Source organism: Rhinolophus hipposideros (genome assembly GCF_964194185.1).
Source record: "Rhinolophus hipposideros genome assembly, chromosome: 1".
Classification (NCBI taxonomy): Eukaryota; Metazoa; Chordata; class Mammalia; order Chiroptera; family Rhinolophidae; genus Rhinolophus; species Rhinolophus hipposideros.
Genome location: NC_138047.1, coordinates 32,522,338 through 32,540,135, shown reverse-complemented (window position 1 = coordinate 32,540,135; position 17,798 = coordinate 32,522,338). Strand labels below are relative to the sequence as shown.

The following is a 17,798-nucleotide window of genomic DNA, read 5'->3' as shown; positions in this document are numbered from 1 at the left end:
AGGAACACCACTGATCGGGGCATTGTGAGCGTATGTAGTAAAGTAGATGGCTTGCCATCCCAACGTAAACTAAACATGAGCCAATTTTGGTAACAGATATGTATATAACAACATCTATGAAATACGTGTATTCTTTGCTCTCGTACATGTTCATTAATTGTATTTTTACATTATATACACTATACAGAGATATATTAACAATTCAATTATAAATTATATCATCCTTAAGTAGTAAATTTGTATCAATTGGAAAAATACAATGGTTTATATGAACACTGAGAGCATGTCTTTTTGTTTTCCTTTTTTTAAAAAAGTATTTTTGATTTCACTGATAGTTCTTAAAACTGTTTTCATAAAACTGAAAACAACAAAGGAACAAGACAAACAAATGAAGAAACAAAAACTCATAGACACAGACAATAGTTTAGTGGTCACCAGAGGGTAAGGGGGTCGGGGGGATAGTAGATGAGGATAAAAGGGATCAAATATAAGGTGATGGAAGGAGAACTCATCCTGGGTGTTGAACACACAACATGATATACAGATGATGTAATACAGCATTGTACACCTGAAATCTATGTAACTTTACTAACAATTGTCACACCAATAAACCTTAATTAAAAAATTATTTTAATTTTTGGAGTTTTTCAAAGTAAAAACAAGAAAACTTATTTCACTGTAATGGCCAATGTTTTGAGGTATATGCTGAATCTTTGCCCCTCTTTAATGGCACTGCCTCTCTCCAGGCAGAGAGGTATACCAGCAGCTGTGCTTATCTTTTTTACTGTAGATAATAGAGTTAAATGGACCAGACTGCTCCTATCAGATTATTTTACTCAAAAATTTGAACCGAACTACTTAGGCAATGAGTCTTGTTTTTCCAACATATCAGTCAACTCCCTACTTTCCCTGCTCAGGTCCTTTAATGCTTTTTATATGATATCTTATGTCCTTTCCCTGAGTTCCTTTTGTGCTCACGTTACTTAGCAGTTGCTGTTGCTCTTAGTCAAAGAGTCAAAACTAAGATACCGACTTTCAGGAAGCTAAATATGACTTTCAGTAAAATATTGTATCTTAACTTTGACACTATCTAAAGTTACCTAGAGGTAAAATGGTCAATGTAATTACTGAATAGGATACCAGAATATCAAACATAGGAAGGCAATGATCAAATGATCAGTGTGAGGTAAAGTAAACAAAATGAAAGGAAGAAAGGGAGGAAGGAAGGAGGGAGGGAAGGAGAGAGAGGAAGAGAGAGAGAGAGAGAGAGAGAAGTAAAAAATTAAAAACATTTTCTCCTCAGATACATAGTCAGTTGTTTGGAATGGATTGGACTTTGAGATAAGCCTAAGGGTACATACCTACAGAGAAATCTTCCTGTAAGCTCATTAAGGGACAGGCATGATGATTTTTAAATATTGATAAATTCTTTCATTTTCTATTTATCTGGCATTTTGTGTGTATTTATTTGAAAGTAAATGAGCAAACAGTAAGTGCAAGAGCAATTCAAAGCCAATATGCTTCAATTACTAGTTTACATTGTTTTATTATTATACATCTTAAGACATGATTTAGAAATTCTCCATAAGATTGTTTTTATTGATTCATGGAAGAAATGTTATAAAATTTCAAGTCATTAATGGAACAAGGTGTTCCACAGGAATGTATTTTCCCAAGTAAATGAACCTCGAATAATTAAACTCCAAAATGTCCACTGACATTGTTGATAAAGTTAAAATTTTTAAAAATACCCATTTCCCTGATTTCTTAAACCCAGAAGTCTGGATGTAATTCAACATTTTCTCAAGGGGCTATTGAGGGGATTTAATGCCATTAATACTTTTTTTACTAGTTACATCTGGTTTTCCATTTTTTGCTTTTCTAACTCCATCTAAAAACCTCCAAGAGTTAATGATGACCTCAGGCTGGCCTTAAAATATAAAACCTTTTCCATTTGGCAGTGCAACAATCTTCACGGACTACTATTATTTAAGTCTTATTGCTTTCTCAGCAGTTTCCTTGGCTGTACATTCTAAAGGTGACACAAAACTTTAATCTCCATAGAAAACCTTTTTGAGCCTTAATTCCTCCCTTTCTGAATCCTTTAGAACAAAGATGACATAAACGCTTCCATTTACAGTATGCTTTCATTTACATGAATTTGACAAAGACTGGACTATAAATTGATATTGAAAAAACTAGCTAAATGCCATTAAAGAATGTAGCATTTTTTCTGGCTATGATTTTATTGAGATGTGAATTGGAGTTCTAAATTCTCACCTTATTATTTAAATTGAGCATGATTTCCCCCAGGCAAATAGTAGCAAAAATATGTTAGTATGAATAATTTTTTTAAGAATTTGATTTAAAAGCATTTTCTGAAATCACAATTATAATACTACATAATCATATGTATACTCACATTGTTTATAATTACCAACAGGTTCATAGGGTACAAATTAAGAGTAACTTTTATTAGATTGTAATTGATTAGACAGTAACATTTCAAGAATGAATACTTTGTTGAGTAAGATTTGGTATTGTCATTTAAATGCACTATATTACACGAAAAGCTAACTTGTAATGTTCATGTAATTTTGTGGTTGTTTCTTTTTTTCTTTACTAATATAGACTAAACTTATAGACAAGCAAGCAGAGGTCTCCAAACAAGAACCAGAGTTTAGAAGAAGCCCATAAATAGATTCACAGAATAAACACACACACACACACACACACACACACACACACACACACACACACACAATCAATTCTACTGTAGAGTAGAATTACCTGGGGAGTTTTAAAAATGTGTCATAACTCTATTCTCAGGATTCTGCTTTATTTGGTCTAGGGTAGTACCAATGTTTTCTTAAAACTACTGAGGTTTTTTTAAAGTGTGGCTAGGGTTGAGAAATATTGTATGAGAATTTACCATTGATAACAATTGCTGTTTTTATACCATTTTGACACTTAAAATTATTTCATTTCAGCAATATTAGCAATAATAGCAATAATTAAAAGAGGATCTTATCTACATAAACTGCATTAAATTAAGAGAATTGATCCAACTAGAAAACTGCAATATTTCTAGTTTACAAATAGAATGATGAATTGAGTCTATCTAAAGAAAATAAAATCACATTTATTTCATTTAATGGTTTCATGTAAATGGGACACCTTTATGACAGAGTGCAGCCAATTTTCTGGCTGAACTTTTGTTTTCTGTAGCATCACTTCCTATTGGGTTAAAGAGATCAATACTATCAATTTATGATCTCACCCCTAAAAATTCAGGGTAGGTTTATGCTTCTCCTGTCACCTATAATTTTTTATTTTATTTTAAAAGAAAGTTAAACAAACTAACAACATTTAAAATCACTATTACAAAATATCAGTGTTTTATATCCCAATATAAAAAGTCACATTTATAATAAATTCTATTCTCGTAAGCAGATATGGAGTGATTAGAGTACAAAAAACACAAATTTCAGATCAAGTATATTTAAATTAATTTTAATAAGTACAAAAAGATAATACTGAGCATTAATTTGTATGTGATTAATTATAATTTTTTTTAAACAGCAAGCATAATGACACATTCAATAAAGTTTAAAGTATCTTACATACATAAAAAATAGTGACTTTTCCCAATTACAACAAGGTCACAAATTACAAATATTATTATCTCCCGAATTTTGTCAAACCCAAAAACCTACCCTAACAGTATACTGTCACCTGGAAATTTTAATTTCACCTAACGTGAATATTCAAAGTTTATATTTGGAGCTTTAACATGCATCCTCTATGCATGTGATTTGATTATTGATTTGTAGCAAGGGGAAAATATTTCAGTCCTTTTTGCTTTTTTTTCCTTTTCTAATTTAGCCACAAATGAAGTGTTTTAAGGTTTCCATGTATGTCACCTCTAAAAGGAACATTTCATGAAAGGTTCCATTCCTCAGAGTGAAGCACACCGAAACCTGAATTTCTATCTGTTCAGAAAAATGTTGAAAAAATTTGGATACTAAAAACTCGAAATCGATTATGGAGCAGACACCCAAGATCAATAAACAATCACGGACTTCTCCATAGATGGCAAAGTTTAATTTATAAGAATTGTGGCTCTAAGTTCAATTTGTTTAGGCCTTTCTAATCACACATTAAACGTGGTCATACATGACAAGGGGTGTAAAAAAAGCCAAGTGCTTCAATTACTGTGTTGAATATTTAAAACATAAATAAATTGGGAATAAATCTGTATGGTATTATCCCCAAAGTAATTCTAACTACTTTGTTTAGCTTTTCTAGGACCATTTGTTTTCACAAATACACTTATCCAATAACACAGGCTTGCGTTTGGCAGCATGTTATGGTAAAGTCCATCTTCGGAAACAAAGCATGGAAAATTGGAATTTTCACCCCAACCAAACAAATTCAAAACTTAGAGTTCCAACACTAGCATTTGGGGACAGTTAAGGCTTCTTGCTACTAATAGTAATTTGCAACAAAGTGTGTGATGACATCAATATATAATATTTGATGTCCAACAGATTTATGTCGTGAAACCAATAATATGGTGAATAAAAACCTGTCTAACTCCTAACAAAACTGGCAAAAAACAAAAGAATTAAATAAAGCAGGAAGTGATTATTTTGTGTTTTGAATCAATTTTAAGCATTTTTATACATTATAAATACCTATGAATCAAAAAAAGAAAAAATGCAATGTATTCCAAGAAATTAAATTATAACCAATGTTAGTATATAGGTAGTCTCACAAAATACACTCTTGATTGCTTAGTTTGGTTTTAGTGTTTGCTTGATTTGCTTGAGTAGAAAAGCAGATGTTGGCCTTCTTATTGGACTGATGCTGCCACAAATTATGAGTAAATTCTAATTAAAACAAAGAAAAATATAGCTTCATTTTTTACCTCGCCTTAAATATATGTTAGACTAGTGTGTTCGTGTACTATATAGAAATCCTAAACTTCCACAACTTCAATAATCACACAGTGATTACAGTGGTTGTGACTAAATGAGGTAATGTATGTGAAGGATTTGGAAACTTGACCAGCATGTACTTATAGGTGAATTCTCTGTGGACAATACTGAGAACTATTTCAACTCAAAAAGGTATGAAACTAACCAGTAATGAAGGTAGATTACTTGGTATTTGCAAATGATCAACCAAACAATTTAATGGAGGTTTTCATAAACTTCCATTGAGAAACTTGGAGTTTCTCAAGAAGGATTTTTCTGTCTTACAATCCAAGAAGGATTTTTCTGTCTCACAAGCAGAATCGTGATACCATTTTGAATGTAATGGTTCAAAAATCAACAAAAAATACATCAGAAAAAAATGTTTACACAAAAATGTGTATAGTTCAGGACTAAATTCCAATAAGTTTGTTACAGATCTATTGAAAAAAGCTATCCTATTGACTAAATGAATTGCTAGTTTAATAAGAGCTACACTTGTGATTGGATCCATTAATAGAGCAGTTTAGATTTCATAAATTTGTCTGAATTTCTCAAGATGTTCTTTCATACCTGGGAAACACACACACACACACACACACACACACACACACACACACACAATTTCTAATCAAAGCTAAGACCTTATTAAAAGTTCTTCAGGAATATTACTATAAATGGAAACATAAACCTGTTAGCTGTTCTTCTCTACTGACAATATTATCTGATGTGACACATTAAATACAACACAGAGTGATTTGAAGTGGGGTATATAATAATTACATATATAAGAAAATGTTCCTTATATAAACAAAAATAGAACATTTCAACTAAATAAATTTGAAAAGTGATCTAAATAAGTTGGATAATTAAGAATTATAAGGAAAACCATGATACAAAATACTTATAAGTAGATACTGAATAATTTATTGATTACTACCTTCCCCAACTGCTTTTTACATTAACTTTACTTATTTTAAAATTTTAATCATGATGCGTACCTTGATAGAATCATGACTGTTAGGTATTTCTGTTATGTGTGTATAATTTCTCCCCTTTGTTAGAAGTTAAGGGAAAATGCTTCACTTAGTTTACCCAGTAAAAACCTCATTATTTTGGTGGGTTTCTCTCTTTTTGTTTTTGTGGTCCTGAATTTGTCTTTGAAAAGATGAAAATATGAGTGCTTAATAATAATGGAAATATATTTTTATATAATGTTGATAACACAAGATTATGGATCTTAAAAGTTATTAATTAGTGAATTTCATTTTTTTAAAACATGAATTCAAGAGGAAAATATGATAATTTGTCTTGTCCATGCCATTTTGAGAGATTTGGATACAGTGTTCTGGGTTCCCAAGTGTGCAGATGTTAAAAATAACTTCACCCTCCTCAGTTTCAATTTTGTTTCTGTATATTTTAGAATAAAAGGGAAGCCCAAGATGCCTGTGAAACCTTAATTAAAAGAAAAATAAATGCAATATAGGAAAGAAATAGGTCAGCTGCTGCTTCTCTTGAAATTCTGAATCATTTTATATGAAAAAAAATCTGGCAATTGCTTCAAAATATTCAGATGAATGTAGGGATGCCGGAAGACTAACAAGAGAAACCACTTGTGTAACAAACCTATTAGGAGGGTCCCAGATTTCAAATTAAGTAATAATAAACATTTTAGTGTTTCACAGGCCTTGTATGAGGACATCAAGTATGGACTACTTGGAAAATATTTTTAATAGATGCTGGAGAACCGTGATCTTGCAGGTGATTTGAGCTACTCCCCTTGTCCTCCCATTGGAATGATGCCAAGCCATGCCAAAGTCCAGTGTCCATAGAATCCATTGAGCTTTGGTGCTCACTAGAATCTATATCAGGCAGATTTCAGTTCCCTCTACCAGGAATAGAAAAAGAGCCACATCATAAACACTTGAGATATATTTCATATATATATGTGTGTTCTTTTTAAATAAACTATGAACTATTTAAGAAAAAAAGGGCAAATGTGGCTACGGGGATCACTTATCCAAACCTGAGATAAATTCAAAATAGAGACATCCCTGAAAAGATTGCTAAACATTAAGACCGGCATTTAAAAAATAATCACGAGTTTAAAAAATATAAAATGATTATATTAATTCCGTTTTTATATTCAAACAACTAGGAACATGAATAGGAGAAAAGAGAGAAACAGCCACGATCTTAGCACACTAGTGAGCTCATAGCTAATTAAACAACTTTCAGTGCTAACTTAACTGATGTTCCATTTACTCTTTGATTTTCACTCTTTATAAGAATGAGATGTACTTTAATTTTTTAACTGAATTCTGTAGGTGTGACATGAGTGGTATTAACACCCTCCTCACTGCATGGCACATAGTAGGATGTAAAAACATTTGTTGAATAAATATTAGCTGAATCACAGTAGTAGCTATACAAAATGAGATACCTCTATATATGTACATGTATTTATCTACATTTTTTTACACACCATAACCCTTTATGTCAATGTACAACTGCATAAAATAGGTATAATATTATGGGCCAAAGAGATGACTATTAGTATATTAGAAATGCGTTTCCTGAAAAATTAGTCTTATTTTAATAAATCCATGTCACATTTCTGTTTCAAAATGGTTTATAGAAGGGAAGGTAATTGTGAAGGCTATGGTTTTATAATTTAAAATCATTTTCCACGGAGCATTCTCCTTCTCTCCAGCAAGACCTAAGGCTCCTTTTGATTTCTCTAAACATTAAAAAGATTAAAATGTGTATAAAAATACAACAAAGAGAAATAACAGAAAATCCTGACCCACGTTATCAGAAAATCTGAACTGTTAGGATGTCATCAGGCTAAAAAAAGATTTTCAACTGAAACTAAAAATAAAAATAACAATAATGATAACTTTTCTGGGCAGTCTATGACAAATTTGAATAAAACTGGTGCCATCAATGTAGGTGCAGCCCTTTGCCAGAGATATAGATGAGTCTTTTCTTTTTTCTTACAGAAATGCTATTTACAACTATTTTTACATGTGTACATATTTATAAATTTATAATTTATAGTCAGACATTAAGGGGGCAATGCAGAACTTATAAGAACAACATTTTCAAATTGTCTAATAATGCATACTGTATGAAGCATTTTATTGCTTGCCTTCAAGCATTGTGTACATTCTTAGACTACTGCACACTCCCCTAAACTACACAGAAGAGCTATGCTTTAAATGTATACGAAAATAGGATATCTTCCATTTCAATGTAGAAATAAAGTGCACATTTTCAAACTATTTAGATGACAAAGAAGGTGTTATTGAAAGGGGATTAAAGAAATGCATTTATTGGCTCATGTAACGATTTATTTTAATAAGGATGATGGATGACCTCTTGTGAGGGAATTTTGAATTTCAAGTCTATCTTCATGGCAAATTCTGTTGATAAGATGCATTTGTGACCTTGGTAATAATACAATCATGCAAAGCACATAATAGAATCACACTAAAACAAAGAAAATGAGAAAAACAAAACTTAAACGAGGCAAAGGAACAGAAATTTTTGTTGTGATTTTGCTTATTTCGGTAAGATATTCCTTTTATTGATTTTATACCTATTAATGCACTATACTGAAATACTGTACAAAATTGCAAGAAATGCCACTATTGGACTACTTATGTTTCTACAAAAACACCACCATAAAGGTGTACCTATTAGTAAAAGTCAACTAATAACTGCTAATGTATATGTGAGTCAAAAGGGTTTTAAGTTTGCCAGAACATTGAATCTAGGCATGAGACACAATTGTTAACTTCTATTAACATATTTGAGGGGCATAAGAGTATTTTTTAAATATTAAATGAAAAATGAATTTTTAGCAAATGAATATTTAGCAATTATATAAAATTGAAACTGTGGTTTTGTAATTTAGCTATGTGTTTGTGTATGTGTGTGTGTTCTAATTTAGCTAATTGTGTTTGTGCATGTGAATTAATTCACAATCTGTTGGTAACGTTTTGAAGTTTCAGTTTAAAAATGTTCAACTCTTACCAAAACCTCTTCTGGTATACAAAGCTGTTGTAAATTTGAGTCAGCAAAATTTAAAGTTGCAATTTACAAAAGCAGATTTACATTAATTCTTATCTGAAAGCACTGCTTCCAAGACAGAAAAATGTGCCAATTAACTGTTCTTTCCTTTGTAATTAGTGGCTTCTGAGTCCTGATGAAAAGAAGCCTTAAGGCAGAATTTGCAGTAAACAGGAAAGAAGAGAATCATATAAGTGCTCATCTATAATCTGTGACACCTATGAATTCTCATTGGTGGGAGTTTTTGGCACAATTTTCTAATCCAATATGAATGTTGCTCCACAGCAGCCAAATTGGATGCTTTTTCCAGTCTCCAGCACCAAGAAAATTTAGCTGATCAATGTCAATACAACTCATACCTGGAAAGAGTAAGACACATTTTAATGTTACCTTTTTTAATTTAAGGTAGATTCCAGTGATTAAAAATATCTGTTGGATTTCATTTATTACTTTCAAATAAGCTGACTCTAAAAATGCAATGACCATGACATTCCAATAGTTATTAAATTCTAGGCATAATTAACATCCTGTCAGGGGCTACTCGTAATTATTTGAGCTTGTCATGCTGTAATATGTACATGGCTATAGATACTATACAGAGTAATTAAAAGCTGATGTCAAATCGCTAAGTTTTTCTTCAGAGGTGCGCTAAGCTTCCAATTACGCTAGGAGGGATTCTGAGCACTCAGGAGGGGGACTGATGTTGCAGGTATGAGGTTCTGTTATTTAGAAGAATTTGTCTTGGAATGACAATGGTATCTTACATTATAGTTAGGCAACAGTAGAAAATACTCCAATTAAGACCTATGTCAAAAGAGTTCCTCAACTGTGGTATAGGCTCTGCATTTTCATTGCTATTAAAAGAGGCAATAGGTCAGGTCATCTGAAACTCACCTTAAACCAGTCCCTAGGGTAAATCTCAAAACAACATTTGGGCATGGGGTGCTTTCTGCTTGAAGTTCCTGAAGTGAGCAAATGCGTGTCTCCATTAGAGGTGTACTGGTAAGCTACATCGCTATTTACACACTATACATGTTGGTTCACAAATTAGCAGTTATTAGTCAGACTGTACATAGCAAAACAAACCAAACTTAATGTCACTATCCATCCCAAAGTTAGCCTGTGTCTAGATTCAAGGACTGACCCCTAATACAGGTTCTCGGTTTAAATATGTAGCCCAGTAAACTAAATTAAATGTACCAAACAAAACTGGGAAAACTATTCTAGACATTCTGTCAATTTTGCTAACACTGTTGAAGGTCTTCTTGGCTTCGGCTGGCTTGTTTTCCGGCTTCTTGTTGGGTTCTGGTGTGGTTGCACTCTTAGAGATGGTGGAGAGAACGGGGTCTTTTGAAAGATTCGGGGCATAATTGGCAACAGCCACTGCGTAGGCATTGTTCTGTATCATGACAGAGGACTTCTCTTTTTTCTGTTGAAAAATACAGGAATTAATAGAATGTGGGTTGAGCAATTTCCAAACTCCAGTTCAAATTCTGAAGAAAAGTATCTTGATAAACATCAATTATCCATTAGAAAGAAAGAATTTAGGGAAAGAAATAAAAAGAGTTTATTAAGTCTTAAAACCAGGAGGGTGAGGAAATACCCAGAGTAAGATCAATGACACCGTTTTCCTGGAGAGTCATTTTTTTTGTTGTTCACATGGAAAACAAACAATGAAAAATACAACTTTAATAAATGATACAATATTTTGACTATTACAAGCAACTCAAATATTTGTTGAATGAATGAGTGAATGAGTGAATGAATACGTGAAATGTAAAAAATATTTTAACAAGAGGAATGGTCATCTACAATGAATGATCTCAAATTCTGAATAGAGAAATTTAATGTCTTTAACTTGAAAACAGGATTTCCTCCCTTTGTGTCAAAATAAAATAGTAATGTTTTACTCAGATGGTGGGAAATTGTAACCATATACAGATGGCAGTGTAATAAACACTAAAAACACAGAAGTAAGATGAAATATAACCTTTTCGATTTTTGCCTCACTCATTTCTCCTTATGAGCACAACCCTTTTCTCCTTATAATCCCTAGATCTGTTCTCACGGACTCTAGTCTAGGTGTCACTATTATCTCCTGTCGGGATGAATGGATAATCGTGAATGCTCTCCCAGCTTGGCATGACCTTGTCCAATCACTAAACACACTATAGACAGAGGGATTTTTTTAAAGACATAAATTGGATCATGTCACTCCTCTGCTTAAATCCTTTTAATACTATCTCATGAAACTTAGAATAAAATCAGTACTTCTTACTATGGTTCTTTCTTGTGCTCAGTCCCACTGACCAGTCCCACTAACGTAACTTCAGTTTTCAGAATGCGTCCTTGTTTGGTGCCTTTGGCCATTATACTTCCTCCACCTCGAATGTCTTCCCTCCATCCTGTCTTTCAAGTGATCAATTCCCTCTCGTATGTTGACCCTGGTTCAAATATCATTTCCTCAGAAAGGCCTTCCTTACCCACTCTGTCTAACGTACCCTTGTTCCCCATATACACTCTTTCATAACACCGAGTTTATTGCCCTCATAGCATTTTTCAAAATGTGTAATTTCTTTCTTTAGTTGTATAATTTCTTTCTTCAGTTGCATAATTATTTAGTTGTGTGATTATGCTCTTTCTCATTAGAATCTAAGTTCAGTGAAGACCCGTGCTACTTCTGTCTTGTTCACCATTGTAACCTAAACACTTAACATGATGACTTCTACCAGGTAAGCAAATAACAGGCAGCCGAATTAATGAAACCTGAAATATAAATAGTATTTATCTGCATTTTTATACTAATATAAATGCAGTGTTAGTTATCAAAATGCAAACAAAATTGAGCCAGCAATGAATTATGCAAAATAGTGAATAGTCTATAACAAATTTAAAGGACCAATTGGCTTAGAACAGAATTTCGAAAATTCATTATTTTGAATTGGTAATTATCAAAATGTTCAAGAAAAATAAGACAGAAAAGGGTCTCTGAAAGCTCAGGAGGATCTGAAACTAGGCTTGGGCTCTCTGGCCTTTACAGCCATCAGATTTGTCCCTCTCCTTTTCCCTTGCTGTTGAGGCTGGAGTATAAAAGGAAAAGCAGTGAGGGATTACCATTTGCAACTTTCAAAAAGCTATAAAATAGCCTTTTGTCAGCAGTGACACTTGTAAGTTACCATGGTGCAAATGAAGGGTTAGCCACAAGTGTGTAACTGATAAGGAGATGATAGCTAACACATTTTCAGCACTAAGCTGTGTCAGGTTGAATGGTAAGCATTGAGGGGATCGTATGTGACAAACTTCACTATTGGATGGGAAGAAAGTTCTAGTATTAACCCCATGTTACAAATTTAGAACTGGCGGCTAAAGAAGTTTCATGACTAGGCCTCCTGTCTATTAACTGGATGACAAAACACACAAATTTAACTGGGCGTGACTTCTAAACCTCTGCTTTAAACACTATGCTATGTGACTTTCTCTCTGAGGAAGCTGTTTGAAATTTAGAAGTACTTTTTCCTAAAACATTCCAATTGAAGTTTATGTTACTAGGTCAGTCTTTTAAAAGGACTCTTTAACTCATTAAGTATGTAACATACAGTGCTTATGCTATTTCAACTATACCTAAGCATTACTGAAAATGATTATCAAATTGCACTTATAGCGAATTTGGGCCTTGAGAATGTTCCTTAACCTCTCCCTGTTTTGGTTTCTAGTTTGAAAAAAAGGAGATAATTACACCAAAGCCACAGGGGGTTATTGGGAGAACCAAATGAACTAATATGTAGGCCAAACCACCATGAAAAACATAGTCTTTTAGTGGAGAGTAGTCAAGTTATAATTACATACCAGACAATGATTACTGGCATATACGATGTATAGATGACATATCTTATATCTTTGGAAGAAGACATAAACACCACATGGAGGAGCTTAAAGAAGGTTTTATGGAAGAGCTACACTTGAATTGGGTCAGGAATTATGGCGTAGAATTTAGACATTAGACAAAGAAACATGAAATGCAAATGTTCTTTGTTGCAAGAGGAGTCTATTAATAGAAACTCTGCACTAACTCTTACCAGCACCCTTCCTGCTCCCCACTTGAATGCCCTTCAATTATATATAAACGCACAGGTAATACTAAAAATATGTAACAGACAACTAGAGCAGAAACATTATCAAATCAGAACAGATACTCTGATGAATGCAAATAAACAATACCAGGAAGGGCTGTACCAATGAGTACGAACCTATCATGAGCTCTGTATATTTGTATATTGGTGTTTTTTTGTTTCATCCCAACACTGTGGACACTATAATAAGCAGTGTTAAAAGCCATTCCAATATATGTTTGTAATTTTTATTGACTTAGTTCCAAAGGACAAAATTTCATATTTTTTTCTCTGTTGTTCCAAGTACGGCTTCAATTTCTGAATATCAAATATAAACTTCAGAGGCAATCTCAGCACTTGAAAAGGTGATGGTTTCTAAATGCTCCCTTGGAACTTGAAAACTTGACTATTTTCAGAATTAGTAGCAAGAAAAAAGCGCAACAGCCATCAGTACTATCCTTAGTCAAAACCCAGTGGATGGCACCTCTTATTTCTTACCAATTCATTGACTGAAGGGCAGAGCACCCTCAACCTTCTCAGTTTCTAGACGTAGCCCAGTAAAGTCTTTCTGGCTCAGAATTTTAAAGTCTTATTTTAAACGATAAAATAACTCTCCTCAGGCCATTTGAAAATAATTACCACAAACACACGGTAAAGCAAAGTGTTCCTATCTATTTAACATTAAAATCATGTGTATAACAAAAACATACTGCTGAATTCATAGCTGACTTACAATTCTAAAATATGTTAAAGCAGCGTAGACAGATTAAATCTACATAATATATTCTATTGTTATTCTTTGTAAAACAGAGATCTGCTAGTGTTAGTACCAAAGAATATGCATACTTCAGGCCATCACTAGAAGATACTGCCTTGCCTATTTATTCCTACCATCTATAAAACAACCAAGTTGATATTGTGTTATACTGTCCTCTGAATATCATGCAAACCTTCGATCAAGTCAAACCAGCAGCATGCGGAATACATGATTTTGACCACTTTAGACTAAATTACTTTATTTAGTGTAATCCTTGGCTTACTTACACTCAGACCCTCAGGCCCTGAACGAGATATAGTTCAATGAAGTCTATTGTCGTGTTAACTGTTCAAACCATTACCCACTGTCACGAGATATTTTTTTTTTAATGCTCATGTCCCTATATAGATTCTTTTGAAACCTAGGCAAGCTTTGATAGTTCATACTACCTAATTTCTCATAGTCTCATTTTACCATTTCCAGTTGAAGGCTCTTAGGTAGGCCACTTCGTATCTCTTGAAGCAGAAGGCCAGATACGGCTGAAAATATGAGTGAAAAATAATGTTAAATGTGAAGACTTAAACCAAAGTGAAGGAGAATGGGGGAAATCAAGACAAACTGGCACTACTGTTTTCTGTTCATTTTAAATAACTGTGATGGCTTTCTGTCAATCTTAAATAACTACGTATAGATGACTGACATAATTTCTCTCATCAGAATTCTTACCCACTATGTTTCACTAGACTTCTCCACCTACATAGCCTACAGGTTTCTAAAACATAAAATATCCAGAAATGAACCAAACCAGCCTAAATCTGTACACTCTCCTGTATTCCCTAACCTGTGAATTGTACCACTATAAAGCCAGGAACTGGTAATCAACCCACCTAAGTCGGATTGGTCCCCTAAGTCTGATACATTTTGCGCTGACTCATCTCAGAATCACATCTGTTGAGTCATCACTTCCTACATCAGTAAGTCCCCCTTCCATGTGCTTCCACAGCACCACGTGCTTGTCTCTATAACGGCACATATATTTGTTTTCACTTCTTTTTTCTCTTCCACTTGATTGGAAGCTCCTTGAAGGCATAGATTGTGCAATGCAGAGCTCCTAAAATCGTTCCTAGCACAGAACAGGCTCTAAAAATGCTTGTTTAATGATAAATGAATGGCAGATACTAGAATAATTATTCTGAATATATATATATAGTATATATATATATATATATATATATATATATATATATACTATATATATATATATATAGTATTTGTAGAATACAATGAATATTTCATAGATTAATAGAAACTGATTTCAATAGTTTATTCTACAATTCCATTACATAATTATCCTAAACGTTCTCAATTTCACTATCTGTAGATGTAGGAGATTGAGAAATAATAAAATAAGCTCAACTAAAAGACAATGTTTTTAGAAGGTGTTCTAGTGGTGATTGAGACTTATATAACTGGGAAAAGGGAAAACATGATTTATGAACAAAATCAGTAAATGATGTATTTTTATACACTATCTGGGGAAAAAGTAAATTTGCTGCTATAGAATGTGCTGATGTTGCTACTGAAGTGAAATGAAAAGGAAATATAACACATTAATTAATTTTTCTATTTTTAAATGATTTTTCACAGAATTCATAATATTCTGAATTTATTACTTTATTGGAGTGTCTGAATATATATTTAGAAAGTCAAGTGTGGAAATTTCCTGATTACAGCCATCAAAATGTCTTACACCATAGTGGCAAACCAATCTTGGCTTCCTTAGAATATCAGGTAAAATAATATGTTAATAACTTGAACACATTCTCTAGCTAAAATATAGACACCTATTGGTGAAGCGACCTGGCATATACATAAAAATAAAAATTACGTAGTTTCAAAGTTGGAAAGCATCTCCGATTTGTCCTTAGAATAAGGAAATGGCGCTTTCATAAATATAAAGCTAAATATATCAGACTTTGGAGAAAACACCAGGTCTCCAAAGTGGCACATCTATGCTCTTTCTACAAGTCCTGTTGCTTTTTTACAGTCATTGTGGCTACTAGAAAGCCTATTACTTGTAAAACAACAACATGTTCCCTGGTCAGACAATGCTATTGTTAACCATCTGCTAATCACCCTGACTGAGCAAAGTGATACTTACAGAAGATTGTTTGAAGGTTATACAGTCCATCCACTTCTCTAAGTACTCTAAAGTCTTTCCTTGGATTAAATTAGGCCATGAGAAAGCTATATACTTGGACCATATTAGCTTAGCTCCTTGAAGAATTGCCTTCACTGAGTTGTATGTTAGTGTAATGCCTTCAGCTTTTATTGAAGGGGACTACAAGAAACATCAATATGAAATTCATTATTGAGTTTATTGGGAAAATGGTGACATTGCTACTTGCAGCAGTACCCAGCTTTTCTTAATAGAAAACCTATATGATATTGTTTTCAAAAGAGAATTCAGTGCAGGAAGAACTTTTGTTCTGAGGAAATTTATGCTTCCACTGTTTTGATTAAAGAAAAGTAACATTTCCTCCCAGCCCCCATGATTTGCTGCCAAAAAGCTCAGAATTTGAAGCTTAGCTACTCTAGCTAGGAACTACAGTTAATGTTCTGGCCCTAATGGTGGCCATATTTACAGTCTATTTCCCTTTATTATGATTTCCTACTTCTATTTATATATTATTTTATACGAATTTAAGTTCATGCATTCTTTTGGTAAACTGCCTGAAATGCTTTTGGAACAAGGCAGGATGTCAGAACATGCAAATAAACAAATAAAAACACTTGAAAAGTGATGTTTTCTATGAATTGCATCAAGTGAATCACAAAGCAATGACACGTTTTATGTTAGTTTGGATATTATGTTGCAATATCTGTGTTTCCAGTAATTTAATATCTACTGTGTTTCCAGAGAAAATGCTTTGCTTGAGCAGTGTCGAACCATTGACTAACGTTTATAAATGGAAATCATCTCAACAGATTAAAGTTATCTATTTTTTAAATTTAATTCAAATAAATTATGTGCTAAACAGTATGCTAGGTAACGGCAGAGAAAATGATGAATAAGACAAAACTACTATCCTATTAGAGCATGTAACCTGCTGTTAGAAACAGATTTATTTACAATAAATGTATAATTTAATGAAGCTACATAAAAGAATGTGTACCAGGTGCTGCAGAAACATTATGGCAATTAGGTTTGTTTGGAAAGTTTCAAGATTAAGTAATATCAGCTGGATCTCAGGGAATAAGTAGGAGTTCATCAGTTAGGTAAGGAAGGCAAGGGCAGTTTAGCAAGAGGAATCAGCACATCTAATGTCTTGCAGATGTGCAGAGGCACGGACATTTGGGGATGTACGTAATGGCCAGAGGAAGAACATGAGCACAGATTTAGATCTGTGTTTAATATCGGGTTCACCTCTTATTAGAAATGTGATCCTGAGCAAGTAACTTTCCTTGACCAGTCCTATATTTCCTCAGTTTCTAAAATGGAGATATTCCCAGGAACATAGTACTAAGCACACAAAAAAATAACAAAAATAATTCCTTACTATTTATCATGCAAATCAATAGATGAAAAAGCTATATACTTGGACCATACTAGCTCAGCTGCTTGTAGAAGTGCTTTTGACAATGCATTAAAGAGCTGAGAAATTAAATGATCAGATTTCTGTTTTAGAAAGACAACCCTGGAACTAATGTAGAGGATGGATTCAAGGGAGATATGATTAGAGATAACAAGAAGTAAAAAGTCAAAACAATAAGAGATGGTAAGGACACAGTCTAGGACATATAGGTAGGAAAATGGACACCATTTGATGATTGTTTAGATGTTAAGGAACACTTCCAAGTTTTCGGTATGTGATGTACTAG

At 33.2% G+C, this 17,798-nt stretch overlaps 1 protein-coding gene across 4 annotated transcripts in view; it reads right to left on the bottom strand.

Moving 5' to 3' along the window:
• Positions 1–1,797: 1,797 nt before the first annotated feature.
• The window catches only part of GABRA2 (gamma-aminobutyric acid type A receptor subunit alpha2), a 147,162-nt gene continuing 131,161 nt past the window's right edge, over positions 1,798–17,798 (bottom strand). For 3 of the 4 annotated variants that reach the window (XM_081062044.1, XM_081062046.1, XM_081062045.1), the window contains exon 10: positions 1,798–10,479. In XM_081062044.1, coding sequence (XP_080918170.1) covers positions 10,183–10,479 — 297 coding nt within the window. In that variant the 3' untranslated portion in view covers positions 1,798–10,182. Of the gene's footprint in view, positions 10,480–16,077; positions 16,258–17,798 lie in introns of all 4 variants that reach the window. The other variant, XM_081062047.1, reaches the window with a different exon arrangement.